The 24,116-nt window shown below is 41.2% G+C and overlaps 1 protein-coding gene across 7 annotated transcripts in view; it reads right to left on the minus strand.

Moving 5' to 3' along the window:
* Positions 1-24,116, minus strand: part of hdac5 (histone deacetylase 5) — a 55,876-nt gene that overhangs the window by 22,032 nt on the left and 9,728 nt on the right. For 2 of the 7 annotated variants that reach the window (XM_061748298.1, XM_061748300.1), the window contains exons 2-5: positions 22,305-22,478; positions 2,554-2,640; positions 408-652; positions 91-235 (exon numbers count right to left, since the gene is read on the minus strand). In XM_061748298.1, coding sequence (XP_061604282.1) covers positions 91-235; positions 408-652; positions 2,554-2,640; positions 22,305-22,326 — 499 coding nt within the window. In that variant the 5' untranslated portion in view covers positions 22,327-22,478. Of the gene's footprint in view, positions 1-90; positions 236-407; positions 653-2,553; positions 2,641-13,467; positions 14,868-22,304; positions 22,479-24,116 lie in introns of those variants that run through there. The other 5 variants (XM_061748302.1, XM_061748301.1, XM_061748297.1 and 2 more) reach the window with 4 other exon arrangements.

Genomic DNA, 24,116 nt, shown 5'->3' on the forward strand with positions numbered 1-24,116 from the left:
ACTTAGTGCAAGTGCAAAGACCCTTTGCGTTGTGCATAGTGCAAAAGCGCTATTGCGTTCTCAGGAGCAGAAAGAGTGCCATGAACCTACTCTCTTTGCCTTTCTCCTTATTCCGAAGTAGAAGCAGCTGTTGCTCCAGTCGTCGTTTCTCTTGCTCTTCATGTCTTTGTTGTTCCAGTTTTCGCTTCTGCTCCAACTCTTGCTGTCGCTTTGCTGCCAACAGCTCCTGTTGTTGCTTACAAACCGATACAATTATCTGAATGACAAATATACCAACTACCAAGAAAAAAACAAAACACAAAATGGTTATATTGTGACCGCCAAAAATAGACAAGCAATGCCTTGTCCCAGTCATTACTGAATTGTTATCAAGGAAGGTCAATGCTTAAACTACATACAGTAAATACCTTCAGGTGTTCCTGTAGCTGGACTTCATGTTGTCTGGTTAGTACTTCATGTTTTTTCTGGAATTCAGCAAATAGTAGTTGTTTCTGGAGCTCTTGCTGCTGTTTAAGTAGCACTAGTTCATGCTGGAGCTGCTGCTCTCTCAAAGTGGTGTCCACTCCTGCGGTTCCAACAGACAAAGATCCCAACCTGGGCTCAGTCCGCAGGTCAACAGGGCCTGCTCCAACACCTGAGCCTTCTTCTGAACCTGGAAAGCAGTAAGTACATTTACTCATTTTGGTTACATATAAACAGATATGCCAAATACCTCGCAATAAGACCTTTTTACCCAAGTAAGGAAGGGACACAAAAGATCATCCTTGATGAGCTCTCATGAAGGTCAAAGCTAAAACATTTCCTTACATGCCCGAGGTATTATTCCATACAAATGCACTTGGTTTGCGTTTCCATCACAAGACTGCATGCTTGAGGGTGTTTTAGAAACTAATGACGCATTGTAGGAACTTTTTATATATCAGAGAAAAGCATACAGCACATTTTGTACTACTAGCCAAATGAACGACAAAAAGTTAGTTTTACCCTCTAAATGTGCCCATCCATCCATCCATCCATTTTCTTTACCGCTTATCCTCATGCGGGTCGCGGGCTGCTGGAGCCTATCCCAGCTATCTTCGGGCGGGAGGCGGGGTACACCCTGAACCGGTCGCCAGCCAATCGCAGGGCACATAGAAACAAACAACCATTCGCACTCACATTCACACCTACGGGCAATTCAGAGTCTTCAATCAACCTACCACGCATGTTTTTTGGGATGTGGGAGGAAACCGGAGTGCCCGGAGAAAACCCACCCAGGCCCGGGGAGAACATGCAAACACCACAGACGGGGGCCGGGATTTTAAACCCGGTCCCAAGAACTGTGAGGCAGATGTACTAACCTGTTGAAATTACAATTTGTAAAAATATATACATCTGGAAATGATTATCGAGTTGTATCTTATTGTTATGTTACTCAAGTCGAAAGAGATCATATATGTACACACCAAACGTCATTGAAAACGGAGTTCACGTTCAAATCACTGCATTGGCTCCCTGTGGGTTTCAGGACTGTTTTTAAATGTCTTCAACTGTCTTTGCCTTCTTATGTCTCAGAACTCCTTTTACACTACGAACCCTCGCGGACCCCGAGGTCCTCTGGCTCTGGGCTTTTAGCTATTCCTAAAGTCAGGAGAGACATTCACGGCGAGGCAGCGTTTGAGTTTTATGGCTCCTGTTTGTGTAACAGCTTGCCGGAGAACCTCCGGGGCGCATAGAATGTTCTTGTTTTTTAAGAAAAGGCTCAAGACCCATCTTTTTTAATTTAGCTTTTAACTAATACTTTCTTTATTATTACTTATTCTCTTATATTTATTGCATTTTATCCTTATGCTGTCTTATATCATATATGTAAGAAAATCATGTATGCTATTATGTTTTTATTATTTTAGACTTTATATTTTAGGTTGGTTTAGTATCTTTTAGTAATAGTTTAATATTTACAGTGTTTTCTCAGAGGGAGTCCTCTGCACTGGGATCTATGGTGGGCTGTGGTCAAGGTCCTGTCTTGTGGGACCCCCAATTGCCATGCTAAGAGCTCACTGCACTGCTACACTGCAGGCTCCATCCGGGTGGCCTGTGCCCATGGTCTACGTTCCAATCCTGGTCCAGACAGCTCCCTGAGATGGTGTTTACGTCACCTCAGGTTATAGGGGTCATCACGATATTCATCACGATATTTTTAAACCTGTACGTGTGTGTGTGTGTGTCTGTTTCCTGTTGACAAACGGTGGGTGGGCTTCATATATTTTTATTGATTTATTTTTATTCTTATAAAGAGCTTTGGGTTGCATTCTTTGTTGTATGAAAAGCGCTTACAAATAAAATTTGACTGATTGATAGATTGATCGATTGATGTACAACCAGGAAGAAGCCTTGTCAGAGCAGCCCTTAATGGACTACTAAATGTCTCACAGTTATCCTGGAAATGCTTCCCTTTGTGAAAGTGGTAGCTTGGGACAAGTAAGTCTGGGCATCCCTTTTTTGACTACTGTCTATCCCCTGCTGCCCCGAGAACACAGAACACTAAAACACTCATTGATGACGAGTACTCACCACCTTCTCCACCTCCTACTCGCTGTTCGCTTGCTGTTCCAACTGGGCTCTGCATGCCTGATGGGAGGCTGCTTTTCACCTCCACTACTGCAAGGGAGGGAACGAGAAAATGACTGATTAGTCTGGACAATGTTGTCAGGGGCACAGCAGCCTATTACATCATTGCCTGCCAACACAAATGGTCAAGCATTTCAGAAAAGCATTATCATTAAACAAAACATAACCATGAAGAAATTGATTATGGTTGTTGTTCACTCATCAGTCATATTAAAAAAAAATTATATATATATATATATATATATATATATATATTTACAAATTCTGCCAGGGTATGTTAACTTATGCCCGCGACCCTAGTGAGGAGAAGCGGCTCAGAAAAAGCAAGGATGGATGGATGGATGTTAACTTATGAGAATAACTACATATATGCAGTCATACGTACCGGCTGTCATATTGGAATGAAAGTGTAGGCTACACCTTTTCTATAAGCACTAGGTGGCAGTGGCATTTTGGAATGAAAGTGTACAGCTTTTTCATAATCACTAGATGGCGGCATACATTTATAAAATAGGAAAGTTTTTTTCCATTTGCCCCTATACCTATGTATAATGCGCACTATTGACTTTTGACAATTTGTTTGGGGGGGGAGGGAAATGCGCATTATACACGAAAAGTTACGGTAAATACAGTGTTTTAGTATCTTGTGATTATGCCACAGAAAGGTGGTCGGTTTTTACTGTGAGCTGAAATAAAGTGTTAATCACACAGGCCCCCACAAAGCTACCCAATGAGCAAGGCTAATAAGTCAAATGACAGTACAACACCTGAGCTATCATCACAGTTCAAGTTCAAAACCTTGAAATATTGTATATAACTACCTGTGAAATGAACAACTAAAAAATATACAGAGCCGTGGAAAAAGTCAATGAAGGCCTACAAAACTCAAGGTAAACCTTCCACTTGGAAGAGCGAATAATCGAGTTCATTGATTAAATCAAGTTTAAAAAGCTTAAAAAGATGAGAGAGGCCTGTAACTTTCATCATAGGTATTGTATATCATTGGTGAATATAAGGTAAGATTTAATCGAAGTTAAGACACAGTGAAATGAATGCAAGAAAAGCCAATAGATGCTCAATTGATCGACATGTTCGTTTTCCAGGGGAAAAAAAAGCACAATTATTTGTCCAAATGTTGGGAAGTTTATTGCTTACTTCTGGCTCAGATAAAAACAGTAGCCGATTTAAAATCGGGCAGCAAGATGCACAATAAGTCAGCATGTTTGCCTCACAGTTCTGAGGTTCGAGTTCGAATCTCGGTTCCAGCTTGGCTGGTGAGCAGTCCAGGGTGTACAGTCTCTCTCGCCCAAAGTAATCAGGGATAGGCTCTAGCTCACCTGCATTATTCATTACTTCATTTATCTTGATACCAAACAAGCTTTGAAATAGTTTACCTTAGAAGTCAGGCGAATGTAGCACTACACCATTAGTGACCTATCAACGGGACAACAATGGAATGTTTTGTTACTGCTTGTACCAAGAAGTAAAGGTTCCGGATAACTTTGATGCAAATGCGCCACAGGCATTTTTGATACAAAGTTTGATGACTGGTTGAAAAGCGTCTTCTGTTAGAGCACTCAGAATGTGTACCAACCAAAGTTTTATACAAATAGACATAATCACTGCATATTCACGTGAAACCATGTACTTGGTAACCAAAAGAATGCACGACGGCAAAGTCTCAAGCATTTACTGTTCACAGTTTATGTACAGTGCATCCGAAAAGCATCTACAGCGCTTCACTTTTTACATTACATTGTTACAGTGCGTTAATGTTGCAATCTAAAACTGATTTTTAAAAGATCTACGCAAAACACCACATTGATAATGCGAAGAAAGCTTTGTAAATATTTTTTTTGTCCAAATGTATTGAAAAGAAAAAACAGAAAAAGTCTTAAGAGACTTCGCCACAAAGCTCAAAATTGAGCTAGGGTGCAACTTGTTTCCACTGATCCTCCTTGAGATATTTAGCTTAATTGGAGTCCACCTGTTATCAATTCAGTGGATTGGATATGGTATGGAAAGGGACACCTGCTTATATAAGGTCCCAAAGTCGACAGTGTGTGTCAGAGCACAAACCAATATGATGTCAAAGGTACTGCATTGTCTGTAGACCTTTGAGAAAGGATTTTCTTGAGGCGCAGATCTGGAGAAGGGTGTACAAAAAGATGATGCTTTGCAGGTCTGAATGAGCACAGTGGCCGCCATCATCCGTAAATAGAAGAAGTTCGGAACCACAAGGACTCGTCCTAGAGCTGGCCACCCGTCTAACTGAGTGATCGGGGGAGAAGAGTCTAGTCAGGGATGTGACCAAGAACCCAATGGTCCTCGTCAGAGCTCCATCTTTTTGTTGTGGAAAGATTAGAACCTTCCAGAAGGACAACCATCTCTGCAGCAATCCATTAATCAGGCGTGTATGGTAGAGTGGCCAGACAGAAGCCACTCCTTGGTAAAAGGCACATGGCAGCTCGACGTGAGTTTGAAAGAGTCCTGAAAGAGTCTCAGACGATGATAGACTCAAATTTTCAAGTCCAATTTTTTGTTCTTATCAGTTCTTGGTTTATTTCTAGCTGTGTGTTTTGAGTCATTACCATGTTGGAACACACATGACCTTCAGCTGAGACCAAGTTTTCTGACACTATGGCAGCACATTTTGGTCCAGAATGCATTGATGTTCTTCAGCTTTCTTTGTAGCCTACACCCTGTGCTGGAACAAGTGCTGGATCACACTCCTCAGCCTCCCTGGTAAGGTGTATTCAGGGGTGCTGGAGAGGAGGGTCCGTCGGGAGGTCGAATCTCAGATTCAGGAGGAGCAGTGTGGTTTTTTTTTTCCTGGCCGTGGAACAGTGGACCAGATCTACACCCTGGGCAGGGTCCTCAAGGGTGCATGGGATCCCCACCAGTCTACATGTGTTTTGTGGACTTGGAGAAGGCGTTGACGCCCTTTGGGAGTCCTGCGGGGGGTGCTTCGGGAGTATGGGGTGCCGAACCCCCTGATACAGGCTGTTTGGTCCCTGTACGACCAGTGTCAGAGTTTGGTCCGCATTGTTGGCAGTAAGTAGGACTCGTTTCTGGTGAGGGTTGGACTCCGCCAAGGCAGCCCTTTGTCACCGATTCTGTTCATAACTTTTATGGACAGAATTTCTAGGCGCAGCAGAGGCGTAGAGGGGGCCCGCTTTGGTGGCCTCAGTATTGCATCTCTGCTTTTTGCAGATTACGTGGTTCTGTTGGCTTCATCAAGCCGTGATCTCCAACTCTCACCGGAGCGGTTCGCAGCAGTGTGTGAAGCGGCTGGGATGAGAATCAGCACCTCTAAATCTGAGACCATGGTCTTCAGTCGGAAAAGGGTGGCGTGCCCTCTCCAGGTCGGGGATGAGATTCTGCCCCAAGTGGAGGAGTTCAAGTTTCTTGGGGTCTTGTGATTTGAAACCCAAATGTCTTCAGTATACAACAAATACGAATTGATCTTATACTATATACTATAGTATACTATATACTTATACCATTACTTTTGGAGGGGACTGTGTATATACACACACACACAAACACATACATGTATCGTGGGCGCTTTCTTTTTGTAGATTGTGTATTTTCTCAGCTATAGTAGCACCCATATTTGACGAGGTAAGACTCATCGACTTCAGAATAGAAATCCCCAATTACCTTATCGGCTTCTGTCGGATACACTGACCATTGGATATGTGTAAGATGGGACTTTTGAGAAGTGAGTCGTCAATGACCCTGATCTGCCACATGCTGTTGATGTCTCTTGAGCTCAGCTGATCCCTGCTAATTGATTAGGCTACTTCCTGAAGATGCTAAAAGGTATGTTAGGGCATCAAGACATTTCCTATCTTCTAGCTGGACAGGAAATTGAATTAGGCCTTCCTCAAGGGGAACTGGGATGTCTGGACCTTGTTAACTGAGATTATGCACAGCTTGGGCTTCACTTTGCTTTACCCGTGTTTCCCAGTTAAATTTAGTTTATTTGGCGCCACTGTTAACCCTTTTTAACCATCAGCTACACTCCATAAAAGGTAGGAGGTAAGCTCATCAAACACCAACTTCCACAATGAGGCTAAGCTTGTTAGCTCTGTCCTGACTAAAGAGAGGAAAACGTCATTTAAATATTGACTGTCTTTTGCCCCAATCTGACTTTTTGACCTATGCCCTTGAGGTATTGGATCTTGTGCAAAATGTGTTGCTCAATAAAAGCTATAGCTGATATTGATGAAAATTCTGGCGAAATTCAGCAGATTACTTTAAAAATAAGCCCCCCACACATGCAAAGACACACAACCAAAGAATCAAGACCATTTTATATTTGGTGGTATGTGACCATTCAGTTGGATCAGTCACTGTGGCCGGTGCTGCTGCAAAAAAAGAAAAAACGTTGGCAAGAGTCAAAACGTCTAAAAAAAACTCGCTGGTAGATAAACCCAATGTGTGTCTGTGAGTATGTGTGAAGCCACTCACTTCTCAATTACCTATACAAATATTCTGGTGTTTTACGGTGACGCACGTGTCTCCCTTTCCACTACAACACACACACTGTCCCAATGTGTATGTGTATATGTGTGACTGGATTGTGAGTGTGTGTGCAACAGTCCTCTTGGCAAGAGGGCAGCATTCCACAGCAGCCAGCCTCTGACGTCAAACTAAAGACATTTATAGTCTTGTAAACACACACAAACTCACACTAACGTACAGTCTGGCAAAGAAGCGGGCCGAAGGCAATTTTTCAGTCAATCCTATTAGCCTCTTAACAGTATTCAGTAGTTATACACAGTAATTCATGTATCAGAGTAGATGCAAGAAAGGAAGGACTTTATACATCCATCTTGTCCAGAAAGTGGATTTAAGTAGACATGAATGTACACTGGGGCAAACCTTGGTGCTATCGTAACTCTCACTACTAGAATAGACTTGATAGGAAGAATCATTTTCATTTTTCTTTTACTTCCCTGTGGCACAGAAAAACTGTTCCAGCATAAAAGGTATACAGATCCTCCACTCTGCATGAGCAAGTACCTGAGCGGGACAGATACAAAACCAGATAAATAGTTAACTACCTAAATAAGTAACACTTTTGGCATATTCCACACAGGCATAGCAACAAGATTAAGCAAAAAAAAAATAATAAAATTTTTTCTAACAAATCTGTTGTTGTTTCAGTCATCATGAGGTCAAAGATTCAGTCATCAATCACTTTGACAGGGAATCTCCATAGTTGTTAACATTCATTTTTGCAGTTACCTCTTCATAAAGGTATGAAATCAAATGAAATAATACTGTAATCAAAGGAAATGTTTCCCTGTTTAATATGATGGTCACAGGAGGGCGTTGAATTAAAGGGGACATATTGGGCCAAACCAACTTGTTCTAGTATTTGGGATGTAATATTGTCTCTATTGGTGCCTCAGTAAAGATGTGAAATATGAATTAAAATCGTCCACGCATTCCTGAGTCCCAGACGTATTTCTGCCGTGAGGCCTGAAATCAGAGCTCATTCGAATTTCTAGAGCGTTTCTATGTCACTAGCAAAGCTCTCTGCCTAAATCTCCGCTCACCGAGCCAGCGCTGTCAGCATAACAAAAACTTGCGCTCTAACAAGTGCGTCTTCCACACAGAGGCAACCAGAGGAAAGGGGGCGGTGTTTCCCAAATATGGACAAAGCGGATACAAAACTGGGTCAAACAGAAGTAAGTGTCAGAGGAGCCTTTTCTGGACACTGGTATGACAAAACCAAGGTGGTTTTTTTTTTAAAAAAAAATGAAATTAACACTTTTATACTAAGTCCATTTTAGAGAGTCACTCTATGGAGGTCTAAATAGACAAAATACATGACCTTTAAAGGAAAGTATTATTTTGTTACTTTAGTTGAATTATTTTATATTTTACAATAAATGAGGAGTCGTCATCACTCAGTCAGTCTATATTTGATCTGGATTTGTCGATACGAAAATTAAATGCCAACATCAAAATACTTATTTCAAGATGAATTGACACAAAAGATTTATGCATCTACAGTATATTTGGATTTTACAGCCTTATATTTTCTGCACCAAGTTGCCCACTAAGGGCAATATTCTCCTGCAGTATATGCTTAAATATGCCTCAGACCTTGACATATACATCATATTGCAATATTATAACTAAATATAAATTTTAACTCTAATATTATATATTAGAGTTTTGCAATTTATGAAGCTACACATTGTAAGACACTTTCAGAAAGCTATCAGATATTTATAGAGAGATTGAACAAAAAAATGCGAGAGGTGATTCCGCTTTAATCCTGGTATCACTACCGGCATTAAAAGACAAGCACAAGTTGTTGTTGTTTTTTTTTTTTAAACCACAGAGCTCCCACTATTACAACAACTACATTTACTTTAGATTTACTGTAGCACAATGTTCAGTTATATATTTAATGAATTGTTTTTATATTTGTTTTATATGCCGTTGCCGTCACAATATGTACGTTAAAGTGACGTCGTGGTGTAAAATAGTTGCGGACCGATGATGTAGAGAATGGAAGGAACACTCCCTTGTTTATTGATGGAACTCCAAGCACACCCTCAGTCATAAGCTTCAAATGACTTTTTATTGGATTTATTTTATACAGAATAAAAGAAACATGCGCTCCTTCAAAGTGTAAGTGGAAACTGGAGTGGGGCGCATGACCAGGCTGACCAACTACACATCCACTACCTAAGCTGTTCTTAAATGTAAAGTGTGCTTTATTTTTACTTGTGAATTTGATTGAAATATGTAAAAAAAGGTTAAGCACAATTTACATTTTAAAACGCCTTACACTAAGAAGGAGAACATGTTTTTTATTCTGTATGAATAAATTAAACAAAAGCAATTTAATCAAAACACTGAGCGAATGAATGAATGCATGTTTGGAGAGCCATCAATTAAAAAAAAAAAAGATGTGCCTACCATACTGTAGATTGTTGAAATCATTTAGCGTCCCCTGTAACAAATTCATATGCTCACACAGACAATATATTGAATTCAACTGATTAAGACCTTGGCAATGCTATGTTATAGGCTACAGTATAGTCCGAGTCAGTGTAAGCCCTCAAATTTGTCAAAGCAATATGAAAGTAATGATGTCTAAAAGTGCGGCACGGTGAAAGACTGGTTAGCACATTTGCCTCACAGTTCTGGGGACCGGGGTTCAAATCCCGGCCCCGCCTGTGTGGAGTTTGCATGTTCTCCCCGTGCCTGCGTGGGTTTTCTCCCGGCACTCCGCTTTCCTCCCACATCCCAAAAACATGCGTGGTCGCTTCATTGAAGACTCTGAATTGCCCGTAGGTGTGAATGTGAGTGCGAATGGTTGTTGGTTTGTTTGTATGTGCCCTGCGATTGGCTGGCGACCGGTTCAGGGTGTACCCCACTTCCCGCCCGAAGATAGCTGGGATAGGCTCCAGCACGCCCGCGACCCACGTGAGGATGAGCGTACAGAAAATGGATGGATGGATGGATGATGTCTAAAAGGAAGCCGAATTTCAAAAATGAAGAGGTAGAGGTTCTATTGCAGTGTGTCCGCAGAGACCATGCAGTTTTGTTTTTTTGGATAGGGAGCGCTGAAGGCCTCCTCTCACCACAAGGCCACTATTGGGACAAAATTGCCCAGGATGGGTGAGAGGTGTACACACACCACCACTGCACTTAAGCACAAATGGAGAGACTAACGGACAGCCGTAAAAAAACTAAATCTACACGAAGCACAGGTACACACAAGGGACTGGAGGTGGCCCACCAGCGCCTCTGCACTGGAGGAAGAAGTTGCATTGACGCTCTCTACAGTGGATGTGCTCGGAGTGGAGTAGATACAGATTTAAGGCAAGTAAATAGTGTATTTCAAATTAAAGTATAAAATGCATGACAATGTAATCAAAACTCAGAACAACAATCGGTTTCCTTTTTTATATATTTTCCATTTCAAACAGTGGCAGGATAAATGGATTTGATAGCTGGTGAGAGTGGATGGGAAAATATGGGCACGGCCTCATTTGACAGGGAACGCCCCCATTTTAGGGTTGCTTCACCCAGAGCGCGTCTCTGGAATGACTACGCGTTAGTGACGGCCTTAAGTTGATGGGAGAATGACAGCCAGAAAAGCGCGCAACTGTGTGCCTTTTCCCTCTTATGTGCATAGGAGAATACAGGACTTAGTAGCGGGTGAGCCCAGAGAAGCTAACAGTTAAGAACCCAGATATTTACTTAAGGAGATAAATAGTACAGGGGATAGTAAATATAAGAATGACTGTATATTCCCAGGTGGCTTGAAGCTTAATACATTAGAAGCTATTTTAATGCACAATTGTTAGCATTATTACTTCATGAAGGGGGTAATGTGCAGTTCTGTTAAAGCTTGCAAGTGATAGTAATGCATGCATGGGCATTATAGCCACCAAATTTTATTAAACTGCTTTCAACTGTATAAGCAGAATCATTTCAATTGTCCCTATCTCTTTTATAAATGCACATAAAAATTGTAGTTTTGAGGTGTTAGTCCAAGCTACTCCTTGCTGAGGGAAGGTTAACAATGTTTAGCAGCTTAAAAAAAAACTATAAATCTTTGGCAAATCTTTTGAGCAAAACTAGAATATGCAAAAGAGGAAGCAGTGTGACATCAAATGCAACGATGTGCACGACCAAAAAAAAAAAAAACGCTGACTTGTTTTCAATAGTTTGGTACCTTAAACATACAGTTCCCTTTGCACTTAATCATGGAGATATTGTGTTAACTGTTTTCAGTTTTCCAGATTTTTGGAGCGTGGCTAAAACGAGGCCCAGTGACGCCGCACTTGGACCCCGGCATGAATCGCCTCTCTCCCCCTATATAAGAACTTGAGCACCTTTGTTCGTATCAGCAACGACAAAGCTCATCGGGACATCCAACGTGTGGACACGGGCTTCAGGATGGCGTGGCCACTTTAGCCCCGCGATGACCTGGTGGGATATATTCCAGGCAGGCTTTAAGCGGATATATTTCACAAATATCAAATGGGTAGGCATAAGAAAAGATGCTGGATGAAGGAGCATCCATTTTTCCAGGTCACAGCGAAGGCAGTTAACCGTTGAGATTAGCGTGCTTTCAGCCGCTACGATTGTTAATAGTGTCTTACTGTGACACTCTGCTTCTCCACCAACGTGCTGCGAGCCAACTTCAAAATAAAAGTCTTATCTTATATAATGCTACATCAATGCCTTTTTCGGCTTTTATTTAGTCTTCAGACGATCGGGGTTTTTGGGGCCGATCACCGTGTTTAAAAAAAAAAAACGATAACCAATCACCAATCCGAGCACAATTAAATGAACAAATACTGTTAATGAAATGCCAGCTAACTTTGTCACTCTCCCGGCCGGCTATATGGACGGGTGTTGTCCAGAGTTTGCGTCAGCGTCCGTTTGGTTGTGCCTTTACTTTTCCATGCTGTGTTGCTTTTGAACGCGGCATACTCCTCCTTGTGTACATTCTTCAGGTACCTGATCAAATTGTTGTGTTGAAGCATTTAGATGATGTTCCCCCAAGAGGTACTTCAGTTTTGCACAGATTGCAAATTACACGTTGTCTGTCTGAGACGGCGTAAAAAAGTCCCACACCCCCGACATGTTTTTTCACCGACAAGATTGGGAAAAAAAAAAAACTTTATTGGCCGTCAGATAGTTACAGTACTACATCACAAGACACGTGACAAGGCTAAAGATACTCTAGCTTTTGGATTTATACACAGCGGCGACGCAAATTAAATATCTTTTGCTGAGCCGATCAATGATGTCATTGATCGGATCGGTGAATCGGCCAATCAGCATAAAATGCCAATTGTCTGCCGATAACGATCAAGCCGATCAGATCGGTGTAAAGTCTACTGTTATTTTGAAGTTGGTCCTGGAGCACGGCGCTTAATTAAGCCTTAACCATACGTTCGCCCCCTGGTGGCTGGCTGACTAGGCTGCGGGCACTGCTGCAAATGCAATTTTCATATGCAGCAGAGCCCGCCCGCATTTTAAATGTATTACAAATAATAATACAAATTTTAAAATTTTAAAATCACAGATGATCCGGCTCATTTAATCGTAGCCAAAATTACTAATAAAATTCGATTAATTGTGCAGCCCCACTTAAAACCCTCCTTCCTTAAGAACTACTAGTCAGTGTCAGAAATCAATGTGTCAATAGAGCGGCTAAATAGAGGGAATGTACGTAGTCTTGTTCTAGATATACTTAGTTGTTGGCATCAAACCCCAACTTCTAAACCCTGCTCACCTCACTGCACCTTTGTTGAATGCCAGTCCCACCTAGCCACCTCCCTATTTCCTGTCTTGTCACTCCAGAAAAGGCACACAAATACTACCCCAATAAATTTACACGCTGCATGACTAATCAGAAATAATTGCGGAGCAGAACATTGATAGAAAACTGACTGCATTTGTAGCATTCATGCCCTCTTTATCTTAAAGGAGAACAACAACAAAAACATTAAGATGAGGCAATATAGTGGACATTTTTTACGTTACGTACATTTTAGACAGTTGCATTCATGTTAAAAATCAGCAAAACTAATGGGAACCAAAAGAGGTTAAATGAAGCGCAAACAACAGCGGAAGACTGCGTATGTTGGCTAGAAGTGCATGCCCACTGAGCCCTTCTGTGAAACACAAATGTGTCCGCATCCAGCGGTCAGCATAAACCCAAAAAGCTATTAGTAATGACTGCCATACAGCATATAACATCTGCATGTTCTACATATCAATATAAGCTTTTAGTCTGAGGAAACAACAGACCTCCAGCATACCTCCTGCCCTTCCCCATCCCCATTCCCTGAGATGACTCACCGGCTGCGGGCATGGCAGTAGTGGAGCCCCTGCTGCTACTCAGGAGCTCCAGAGGCTGTTGGCTGTCTGTGCTGGCAGATGAAAAACAGGACTCGGTCTCATAAATGGTCTGCAACATGGTGCACAATCCTGACACGGTGGGATGCAACAGCATGCCAAAAGAAGAGAAGTGCTCTAGTTTCTCACAAAACGAGTCCGTTTCTTTTCAAGAATACTGCCATGTACTCAAGAAGCGTGGGTTACTCATTTTGGGAGGATATGAGTAATCACTTACAGACTGCTTTTCTAAATGATTCTTTCAACTTCAAAAATGAATTGTGAAATTCCATGGAAAGATCCAAAAAATTCTATTCTGGAATTTTCTTTTTGTCGCTTTTGACTCCTTTATTCTACTTGTATCCTGAAACTGACAGTCGCTCACAAGATCCTTTAATATGATGCAGCCTCCAGAAAGTATTCCCTTGGGTCTGCTGGACAGATCAATCAAAATGAAAGGATGTACTGAATGATGTACAGCTATGAGAGACCAATGGTAATAGACTCCTTAGGATGGCCCAGGCTTAGTCAGGTTAGACGTATATATCATCTGGAGTCCAGATCCATTCAGAGCAAGTTGCGGAACGTGTAATAACGGCATGTATGTTGTAGGATGTAGCAGCCACTCATTCAGATCAGAAAGTTTGCCTCCTCTGGTGCATCCGAATCCATGTCTTGACCGAACAAAGTAAAGAAACTAGACTATAAAGAAATCAATGAAACCCCACACTGTAAAAGTTCCAAAATTTCCATGGTCTGTGAAGTGATGGAAGGGATCAGTTCCATGTGTGCAGTTGGTTTGCATCAAGATGGACTAGCTGAGAGCTGCAGCTGCCTCTTCACCACTTCCCACAGCTAATAACACCGCACCAAAACAGATACAAGGAGGCGCTGAATTCCGCTGCATCAAAGGATCCTCCCGCTGTTCTCCTCCTGTCTGATGAGAGGGAGAGGAGCAGAGGAGGAAGATAAAGAAAGACGAGGACATAAATAGCTTTGGGAGAGCACTCCCCGAGGTTCCATGCTTCCAAAATTAGAATCAAGTGCTGAGAGAACGCTTGGGAGAGGGAAATTGAAGCAAAGAGGGAGGGTGAGGAAGTGTATGACATGAAAAGAGGGAAAAAAAACAAGGAAATGTGCGGTAGCAGAAGACGAGCGGTGATAAAATCCTCCCAGAAAAATGAGCAGCAAAGGATCCGATAATATCCTCTTATCCGTTGGTTGAAAACTCACAAAAAGGGGCAGGCTGCTGTATTGTCAACCTTCATACACCCACAAAAAAAAGTGCTGGTCAGACAGCTAATATTCAGTGTCTGACAGTCATCGGTGTGTGTGTTTGTGCAAACGAAAGTCGCTGTGTGACGCTGTCTGAGCTGTTGAATGAAAGGGGTGGGGGTTGGAAACTAGATCACTGGGTGGAGAGGACGCTAAGACGGATAAACAGCTTTTGTCCTTAAATGATAAAAAAGGGAACGCCACTCATTTGAGTCTTTCCTGCAGTTTTCGTCTGATGAAGACTAGAGAAAAGACGCTAACACGGGAGATGGAGGGGGGAGTGATGGAGGGACTGTAGATGAAAATAGCCTGCCTGAGAGAAGGAGGAGTTAGTGATATAAATAGACAAACAGGGAGAGAGAGAGAGAGAGAGAGAGAGAGAGAGAGAGAGAGAGCCTGTAGGACTGGGGAGTGAGACTGTCTGTAGAGTAAGGTGGCATCTGTGTCATTTATCGAGCCCTCAACTCTCACCACATGTACAAAACATTGGCTTCAGCCTCTTGTTTTGCTAAAAGCTCATCAAATAACCTATATTTCACATGAAGATGTGATGAAATTGACCAGTAAATGACCATTGAATCAAATTTTTATTCAAAATGGATTTTCATAGCAATGGGAGAATCTGTCTTAAGATTGTTGAACTGAACTCTTGCTTAACTGAGTTGTAGTGAGGAGAAGAATGCTCCTGAAGAATTGTGCAATTGAGCATGCGTTGAGCCTTAAATTCCCATAGCTGACATCAAGTTGTATTTAAGACAGAATTAACAGTGCCTCTACTGGTAGTGCACACCATTTTTCGCTTCAGGGAATGATTTAATAATTATCCATCCATCGCATTCATTTCTTCCACTTATCGGGCCGGGTCAAGTGGCAGTTGCAGCAACCTAAGAAATGAAGCTGAGATTTCCCTCTTCCCAGCCACTTCAGGCATCTATTCCGGGGGGCATTAGAGCTGTTCCTATGCCAGTCGAAAGACAAAGGGCCCTATTTTCATGACCGGCGTAAATCCAGTGCGGCAGGCGGCGCCACTGTGCGCCAGGGGCAGGTTAGACCAGTGTTGGTAATTTCAAAGACCAGCATAGCCTGGTGGATCTGACAGTGGGTGGGCTGCACCAATCTGGGAGTGCTTATAGCAGACTTTATTCACTAAATTTAGACAGACTTTTTAGACCAAATTGTCACTCTGAGGAATCTCCAAGGACCAGGGATCTTATTTGATGTGTGTCCCGCGTCTGAGACCCACAAACATCAGCAGGGACGCATGAAGCATATTCAATCTGTCTATAGACGCGTTGTTGAAGACCCAACCTACTGTATATACTGTACATACATGTATATACATACATACATACATACAAGTATATACATACATGTACATACATACATACATACATACATACATATACATACATACATATACATACATACATGTACATACATGTATATACATACATACATATACATACATGTATATACATACATACATATACATACATGTATATACATACATACATATACATACATGTATATACATACATACATACACATACATACACATACATACACATACATACATACATACACATACATACATACATACATACATACGCATACATACATGTACATACATGTATATACATACATACATGTATATACATACATACATGTATATATACATGTATATACATACATACATGTATATATACATGTATATACATACATACATGTATATATACATGTATATACATACATACATGTATATATACATGTATATACATACATGTATATATACACGTATATACATACATACATGTATATATATACACATACATGTATACATATATACATGTATACATGTATACATATATACATACATACATATAGATACATATATATACATACATACATATATACATATATATACATACATACATATATATACATACATATATATATATATATCGCGATAGTTTTGGGGAAAATATATCGTTCTACAAAATCTGCTATTTTGGCAGGCTAAAACAATATATTGGGAGAGAGTAAGAGCAATAGATGACACAAAAATATTGTACAAATAATAAAACTGCAATATAGCAACAACGGTCATATAGCAGAGGGTTACTGTATCGTACTCCATGATGATAATTTGCAGGGACTCCTTGTTCTAGGGCTGGGACTCATTGCTTTCAGACATGTGCATCCTGGGACTCAAATAGTCTCAAGTGTAAAATGATCTATGAGGACAGCCCCCCCCCCCCCCAACGCAAGAATGCCCTGCTTGATGCAGACCAGTCTGCCAAATTGGCAAACGCACAGCAAGCTTTGCAGGTGCACGAAAATCAGAATCCGCCAGCAATTGCAATTGATGTACTGTCTACGAAAATAGAGCCTATATGTTTTTTGTTCATTATCTGCACGGAGCGGGGCCAGATGGTTGGGAATTGCTGCCGGTGAGCATACATTTTATCTGATAAAGAGGAGACTGAAAGCAGTAAACCCTCAAATGAACAACAACAACAGCTTTGGTGAAAGCCTGGAAAAGCATCACAAAAAAAGAATGCAAAGGTTTGGTGGTGTAAGCTTGACGGAGTTAATGGAATCAAAAAATTTGTAACTAACTGTATTGAGTTTTACTCATTTCAAACAATCTATTTTAAGTTCAATACCTAACTATGTAGTGCTACATATAATACTAAGTTGAGTATCTGATCCAGATGTAAATACCTGGCCGTAAAAGCTGAAATGTTTATCTCTTGTCTCATATTCATCCTTTGATGTCAAACCCAAATGTGTTCAGTTTACATAAAATACAAATATAGGAATTGGCCCCATTGTTCCAATACTTTTGAAGGGGTATGTATAGAGTTGGCTGAAAAAACTCATAGCAAGGTTAGAAAAAGCACAGAGCTAAGATACATAACCCCCTTAAGTTGTTTTTCCCCAATCTGATGAGGACATATTTGAAAATAAACTCTCCAAAAATGATGCTCAAGAACAGTATTTTAGAGTGGCGCACCTGGGAGATGCCACCAAGCATCGTGTAAGCTCACTTTTCAAGCAAAAGCTGCACTGCGCACTTTGCTGTCAGTGTGGATATTATTAATTGAAACTACTGGATGCTATTTATAGTATTTGTTTGTTTCATTCAGCACTTCATTCCAAAGTGACGCTGTTTCAAGTCGTCCGGTGATGGAATGACGATAAGAAATCATAAAATAAATTGTTATGAGTTGTTTAGGCTGACTGTTCCCTTTCCAGGAAAGAAAATCTCAATAAAACAACTTGATTAATTCCTCACCTTCATTCCATCTCCTCCTCCCTGTGTAAACAGCTCTGTATGTCCATGGGCAGACTTACGTATGCCTCAGTATGACTCAGAGGCAGAATGCAAAGACAAAATTCAGGTATTTAAAACAAATGTATCCTGCTGCTATGTTATCATTTACTAATCCAAAATTATCGAATGCCTTTTCAAGCATCCTTACAAAATTTGTGAGGTGACAGCAATGCCAACATATCTAACATCTAAATGGACTCACATACTAAACACATCTGCTGAAGGTGTGTGTGTGTGTGTACTGCAGTAGCTCAGTGGATGACTCATCTCTGCGCTTCTATTTGAGGCGCATCAACCACTGGAGTCACACTGTGTCTTTGTGTGTGGCTGCGTGTGTGCGTGCGTGCGTGCGTGCATGTGCTATATTTGTACCCATGACAACCCAAATTACAGTTAGTGTGACAACTGACATTGCTCAGTCTAGGAGAGACTGAGGTGCCTTGGTGACATAATTATTCTGTATATTTCATACTGCATAAAATTCACTTCAAACATTCACACGCAAAACTATAGCACTGGGTCATACCTCTGTCCTCTGCGGTTTTTTGTTTTTGGTTTTTTTCCTCCCAATATATGCATTTCTGTTTTGTAAATTCTTGACCAAAACTGAAACTGGGGAGCCAAAACACTAAAAGAAATTATCAAATGAACTGAAAAAAATGCAACACAAATTGCTTTACATTAATTATGACAATAAATAAAATCTACCAATTATTAAACTATGTCAATCAGTAAAAATTCACTTGCAGAACAATTTGTCGGAATTTCCATATTTTTAAAATTACGTCTAAACATTACCGTAGGAAAGTTAATGCAGTATGTTATGTAGTAGGATAAAAATAATTTTGCATACTGTTCAGTTCCACAACATAATCATTACTCTATAATGTAATCGTTATTGAATTATGGCTTAAATGTTTGTTATTTTACTGCATTTATTGCATCAACCTTGTAATGGTGGATGCATTTGCAGCCAAATGTCTTCTCTTGCCTGCTCTTTTTGTGTTTCCTGGATTCACTATTGCTGCTGAAATGGTGCAAATTCCCCATTGTGGGACTAATAAAGGTTTTCTTATTCTATATTAAATATGTATTATGTTAATGTACTTTTAAACTTATAGGCCCTTTTTCGCCAGTGACGTAGTAGTGGTGACGTACAAATTCATTTTCAGTTTCCGGTTCCTGTGTTATGTAGCTGTCTAGCATTATCATGTATTTCAGTTTTTTCCAATATAGACACGTATTAATTTTCCTGCTATTTTGTTTGTAGTAAACAACATGTTATTTTGGCCGTTTTATTTTGGTAACAAATGTCTTCGTCTCTCCAAAATGCACTTGTGTGCTATTTTCAGGATATTTTATATATATATATATATATATATACACACACACACACACACACACACGCACACACACACACACACACACACACACACACACACACACTCATACACACTCATACTGAATAAAAATATGAACACTCCCATTTTTCGTGAGCTGGACTCCAAGATCTAAAACCTTTTCTCCATGCACAAAAGGCCATTTCCCGCAAATATTGTTCACAAATCTCTCTATAGCTGTGTTCGTGAACATTTCTCCTTGGTCGAGATAATCCATCCCACCTCACAGGTGTGGCATATCAAGATGCTGATTAGACAGCATAATTGTTGCACAGGTGTGCCATAGGCTGGCCACAATAAAAGGCCACTCTGAAATGGGCAGTTTTATCACACAGATGTCGCAAGTTCTGAGGGAGCGTGCAATTGGCATGCTGACTGCAGGAATGTCCACCAGAGCTGTTGCCTGTCAATTGAATGTTCTTGTCTCGACCATAAGCATTTCAGACAATTTGGCTGTACATCCAACCGGCCTCACAACCGCAGATCACGAGTAACCACAGCGGCCCAGGACCTCCACATCCAGCATGTTCACCTCCAAGATCGTCTGAGACCAGCCACCCGGACAGTTGCTGCAACCATAACCATCGGTTTGCATAACCAAAGAATTTCTGCACAAACTGTCAGAAACTGTCTCAGGGAAGCTCATCTGCATTCTTGTCGTCCTCCTCGGGGTCTCGACCTGACTGCAGTTCGTCGTCGTAACCGACTTGAGTACCTGCCAATATCCAACAACTTCGCACAGCCATTGAAGAGGAGTGGACCAAGATTCCACAGGCCAAAATCAACAACCTGATCAACTCTATGCGAAGGAGATGTGTCGCAGTGCCGTAGGCAAATGGTTGTCACGCCAGATACTGACTGGTTTTCGGACCCCCCCCAGAACTCCGCAATAAAGCAAAACTGCACATTTCAGAGTGGCCTTTTATTTTGGCCAGCCTAAGGCACACTCGTGTAATAATCATGCTGTCTAATCAGACGGGCAGAATTCATGCCCACGGACCGGATTGGAGCCCCTCACGGGCCAGTATGATAGAGTCTTCAATTAGCCTACCATGCATGTTTTTGGAATGTGGGAAGAAACTGTGCTGCCTTCTTCTTCTTTTCCTTTGGGCTTGTCCCTTTAGGGGTCGCCACAGCGCGTCATCCTTTTCCATTCTCCTGCATCCTCCTCTCCAACACCAACTGCCCTCATGTCTTCCCTCACGACGTCCATCAACCTTCTCTTTGGTCTTCCTCTAGCTCTCTTGCCTGGCAGCTCCATCCTCATCCTCCTTCTACCAATATACTCACTATTTCTCCTCTGGACGTGTCCAAACCATCGAAGTCTGCTCTCTCTAACTTTGTCTCCAAAACATCTAACCTTGGCTTTCCCTCTGATGAGCTCATTTCTAATTGTAGCCAACCTGGTCACTCCGAGAGCGAACCTCAACATCTTCATTTGCTCTGCTTCCTGTTGTCTCTTCAGTGCCACTGTCTCGAATCCGTCCATCATGGCTGGCCTCACCACTGTTTTATAAACTTTGCCCTTCATCCTAGCAGAAACTCTTCTGTCACATAACACACCTGACACCTTCCTCCACCTGTTCCAACCTGCTTGGACCCGTTTCTTCACTTCCTGACCACACTCACCATTGCTCTGGACGGTTGACCCAAAGTATTTCAAGTCCTCCACCCTTGCCATCTCTTCTCCCTGTCACCTCACTCTTCCCCCACCACCCCTCTCATTCATGCACATATATTTTGTCTTACTTCGGCTAATCTTCATTCCTCTGCTTTCCAGTGCATGCCGCCATCTTTCTAACTGTTCCTCCACCTGCTCCCTGCTTTCACTGCAGATCACAATGTCATCTGCAAAACATCACGGTCCACGGGGATTCCAGTCTAACCTCATCTGTCAGCCTATCCATCATCACTGCAAACAGGAAGGGGCTCAGGGCTGATCCCTGATGCAGTCCCACCTCCACCTTAAATTCGTCTGTCACTCCTACAGCACACCTCACTGCTGTTCTGCTGCCCTCGAACATGTCCTGTATTATTTTAACATACGTCTCTGCCACTCCAGACTTCCGCATGCAATACCACAGTTCCTCTCTGGGTACTCTGTCATAGGCTTTGTCCAGATCTACAAAGACACAATGTAGCTCCATCTGACCTTCTCTGTACTTTTCCATCAACATCCTCAAGGCAAATAATGCATCTTTTGTACTCTTTCTAGGCATGAAACCATACTCTTACTCGCAAATACTCACTTCTGTCCTGGGTCTAGCCTCCACGACTCTTTCCCATAATTTCATTGTGTTGCTCACCAACTTTATTCTGCATACATAAGTACATTTTAATAAAAAAAAAAATATATATATATATTAAATTATATTATTACTTTGTTATTAAAATGACTCGAAAGGACTCGAAACGCAAAGTGTTGGACTTGCGACTTGACTCTGACTTGATTTTCTCGACCTCAGACTTGACTCGGGACGTGAGGGTAAAGACTTACTGTACTCGTGACTTGCAAACCAATGACTTGGTCCCAACTCTGATAAGAGACACTAGGTAGCCGTAGTATCATTAGGTGTTGTGATTTTCATAATAATTAGTGAATGTATAAGGCAAAGGTCCATATTCACAAAGGCCCACAGAAACAACGACAACAACTAAGCCATTTTTCAGACCACAGCCAGAAATTGAATTTTGTTCACTGAACTTTGCAGAGGACTAAACTCACTGGTGACCAACAAATTGGTTATATAATTACTCACAACTGATCAAATGGATCAATGGAAAATTACCTGAGGTGTGTGATGAATTCATGGAGGCTGAATCTGGTCTTCGCCTTCTGGTCCTTCCAAGTCTGTGTGCTTGTGTGTTATAGTGGGTCCTCTGAGTCAGCCATGTGTTGCAGGACAGATGAACGATGGACAAACAAACAGATGAAGTAAAGCTCCTCCTCAGTGTCAACCTTTCTGAAAAAGAGAACATTGAGATATGACTTAATAACAGGGTAGTGTTCTTTGGATATGGGAAAAAAAATTACAAATGTATCAGCAATAAAGTACTGATTTTGATCTCCATAAATGATAAATTATTGGTAAACATTCTATCTACAAATAAATATTGAAGCTGACAGACTCTCTTGAGCTTTTAATCTTATTATCTATTATTGCTTTCTTGGAAAACTAGAATACATTTTTTTTTAGTTATATCACAAATGAAGACCAATGGTGAAAGAATATGCTCTCTTGTGACTGGGCCACATTGCTTTTGTCTTATTTTTTTAGTGTGATACAATGTGCAAGGTTTTATAAGGTTTGGAACAGGTCAACTAGAAAAGTCAAAAGTCAGCCACACATATGGCGAGATGGTGTCTTCAGAAGAGGTTTGGAGAAAAGGTTAGCTTGATTAGCAAACTCCGCGACCCAACTGAGGAAAAGCGGTACAGAAAATGGATGGATGGGCAAATGCAATACAGTATATGGAAGCTTTGGTGCAAGACTTTTAAATGATAAACTGCTGTGCTCATATAAGCCTGAAATCCAAGTTATTAAATGAAGTGATTCTGATCCTCATTTATCTCTTCATTCGATTCATTTTATTTATAATTATTAGTAAATGTGGGTTTTAACTTGTTTTTTAATCCTTTTGTTATTCACATTGTTGTGTGAACAAGGCATGACATGAATTGTGTTTCCAGCATGCATCTGTGACATGCTATACCAATATTTGATTTGATTTTTGAAATTTTCATTACAAACTGACATCCCCACCTTAATGGCTGTTTTGGAACCATTCCACAGTCACTGAGGTTGGACTGCTTAGTAATCTGGTGCCACCTACTGGCCCTATATTGATTACAGCAACTGGAAAACTCACGAACGCCCCAAAGCAACAGACATACAGAGAGAGCTCACAGATTTGATCCTCATGAAGAATTGTCTCAATTGCATTATAATAACGTGTGTGAGTGAGAGAGTCAGTGGGGTGCCTGCATGTCAGAAGTAAGGCTCAGTCTAATTAGCTGTAATGTGGTTTAGAAGAACATCTTAAGCTGTGATTTCCTCCCTCATTGCTGCCTGAAATGATCCTAAATGCTTCACATGTACATCAAGCGCCTTCATTTCACTGAGCGGCTCACATGCTAAATACTCATCACCTGATGCTTGAGTACCGTACACCTGCCCAATCAAATTCTCAACAAGACCTGTATCAAAAATACGGCCCGTGATACTTTCGGAGCGGCATTAATAAATGAACTGTATTTTATTGCTGTAGTTCTATTTCAAATAATAAGAGGCGTCTAATATTTTGGCTGCCACAATTAGTTACATATGAGTCAAACATACGACAGCTCTCAGTACGATGCAGTAGTTCTTTACCACTGCAAACTATCCATATTCTATAGTACTTGTCCTCATTAGTGTCACAGGTAAACTGGAGCTGATCCCAGCGGACTTTGAGTGATTGGCGGAAAACACCCAGGACTGGTCTGCAGCCATTCATACTCCCTCTCTCACATGCGGGCAATTCAGATTCTGAAAAATGCAGGTTTATGCAATGTCAGAGGAAGACGGAGTACCAGCAAGCACAGAGAGAACATGCAAACC

Source organism: Phyllopteryx taeniolatus, chromosome 16, assembly GCF_024500385.1.
Source record: "Phyllopteryx taeniolatus isolate TA_2022b chromosome 16, UOR_Ptae_1.2, whole genome shotgun sequence".
In the NCBI taxonomy this organism is placed as follows: Eukaryota; Metazoa; Chordata; class Actinopteri; order Syngnathiformes; family Syngnathidae; genus Phyllopteryx; species Phyllopteryx taeniolatus.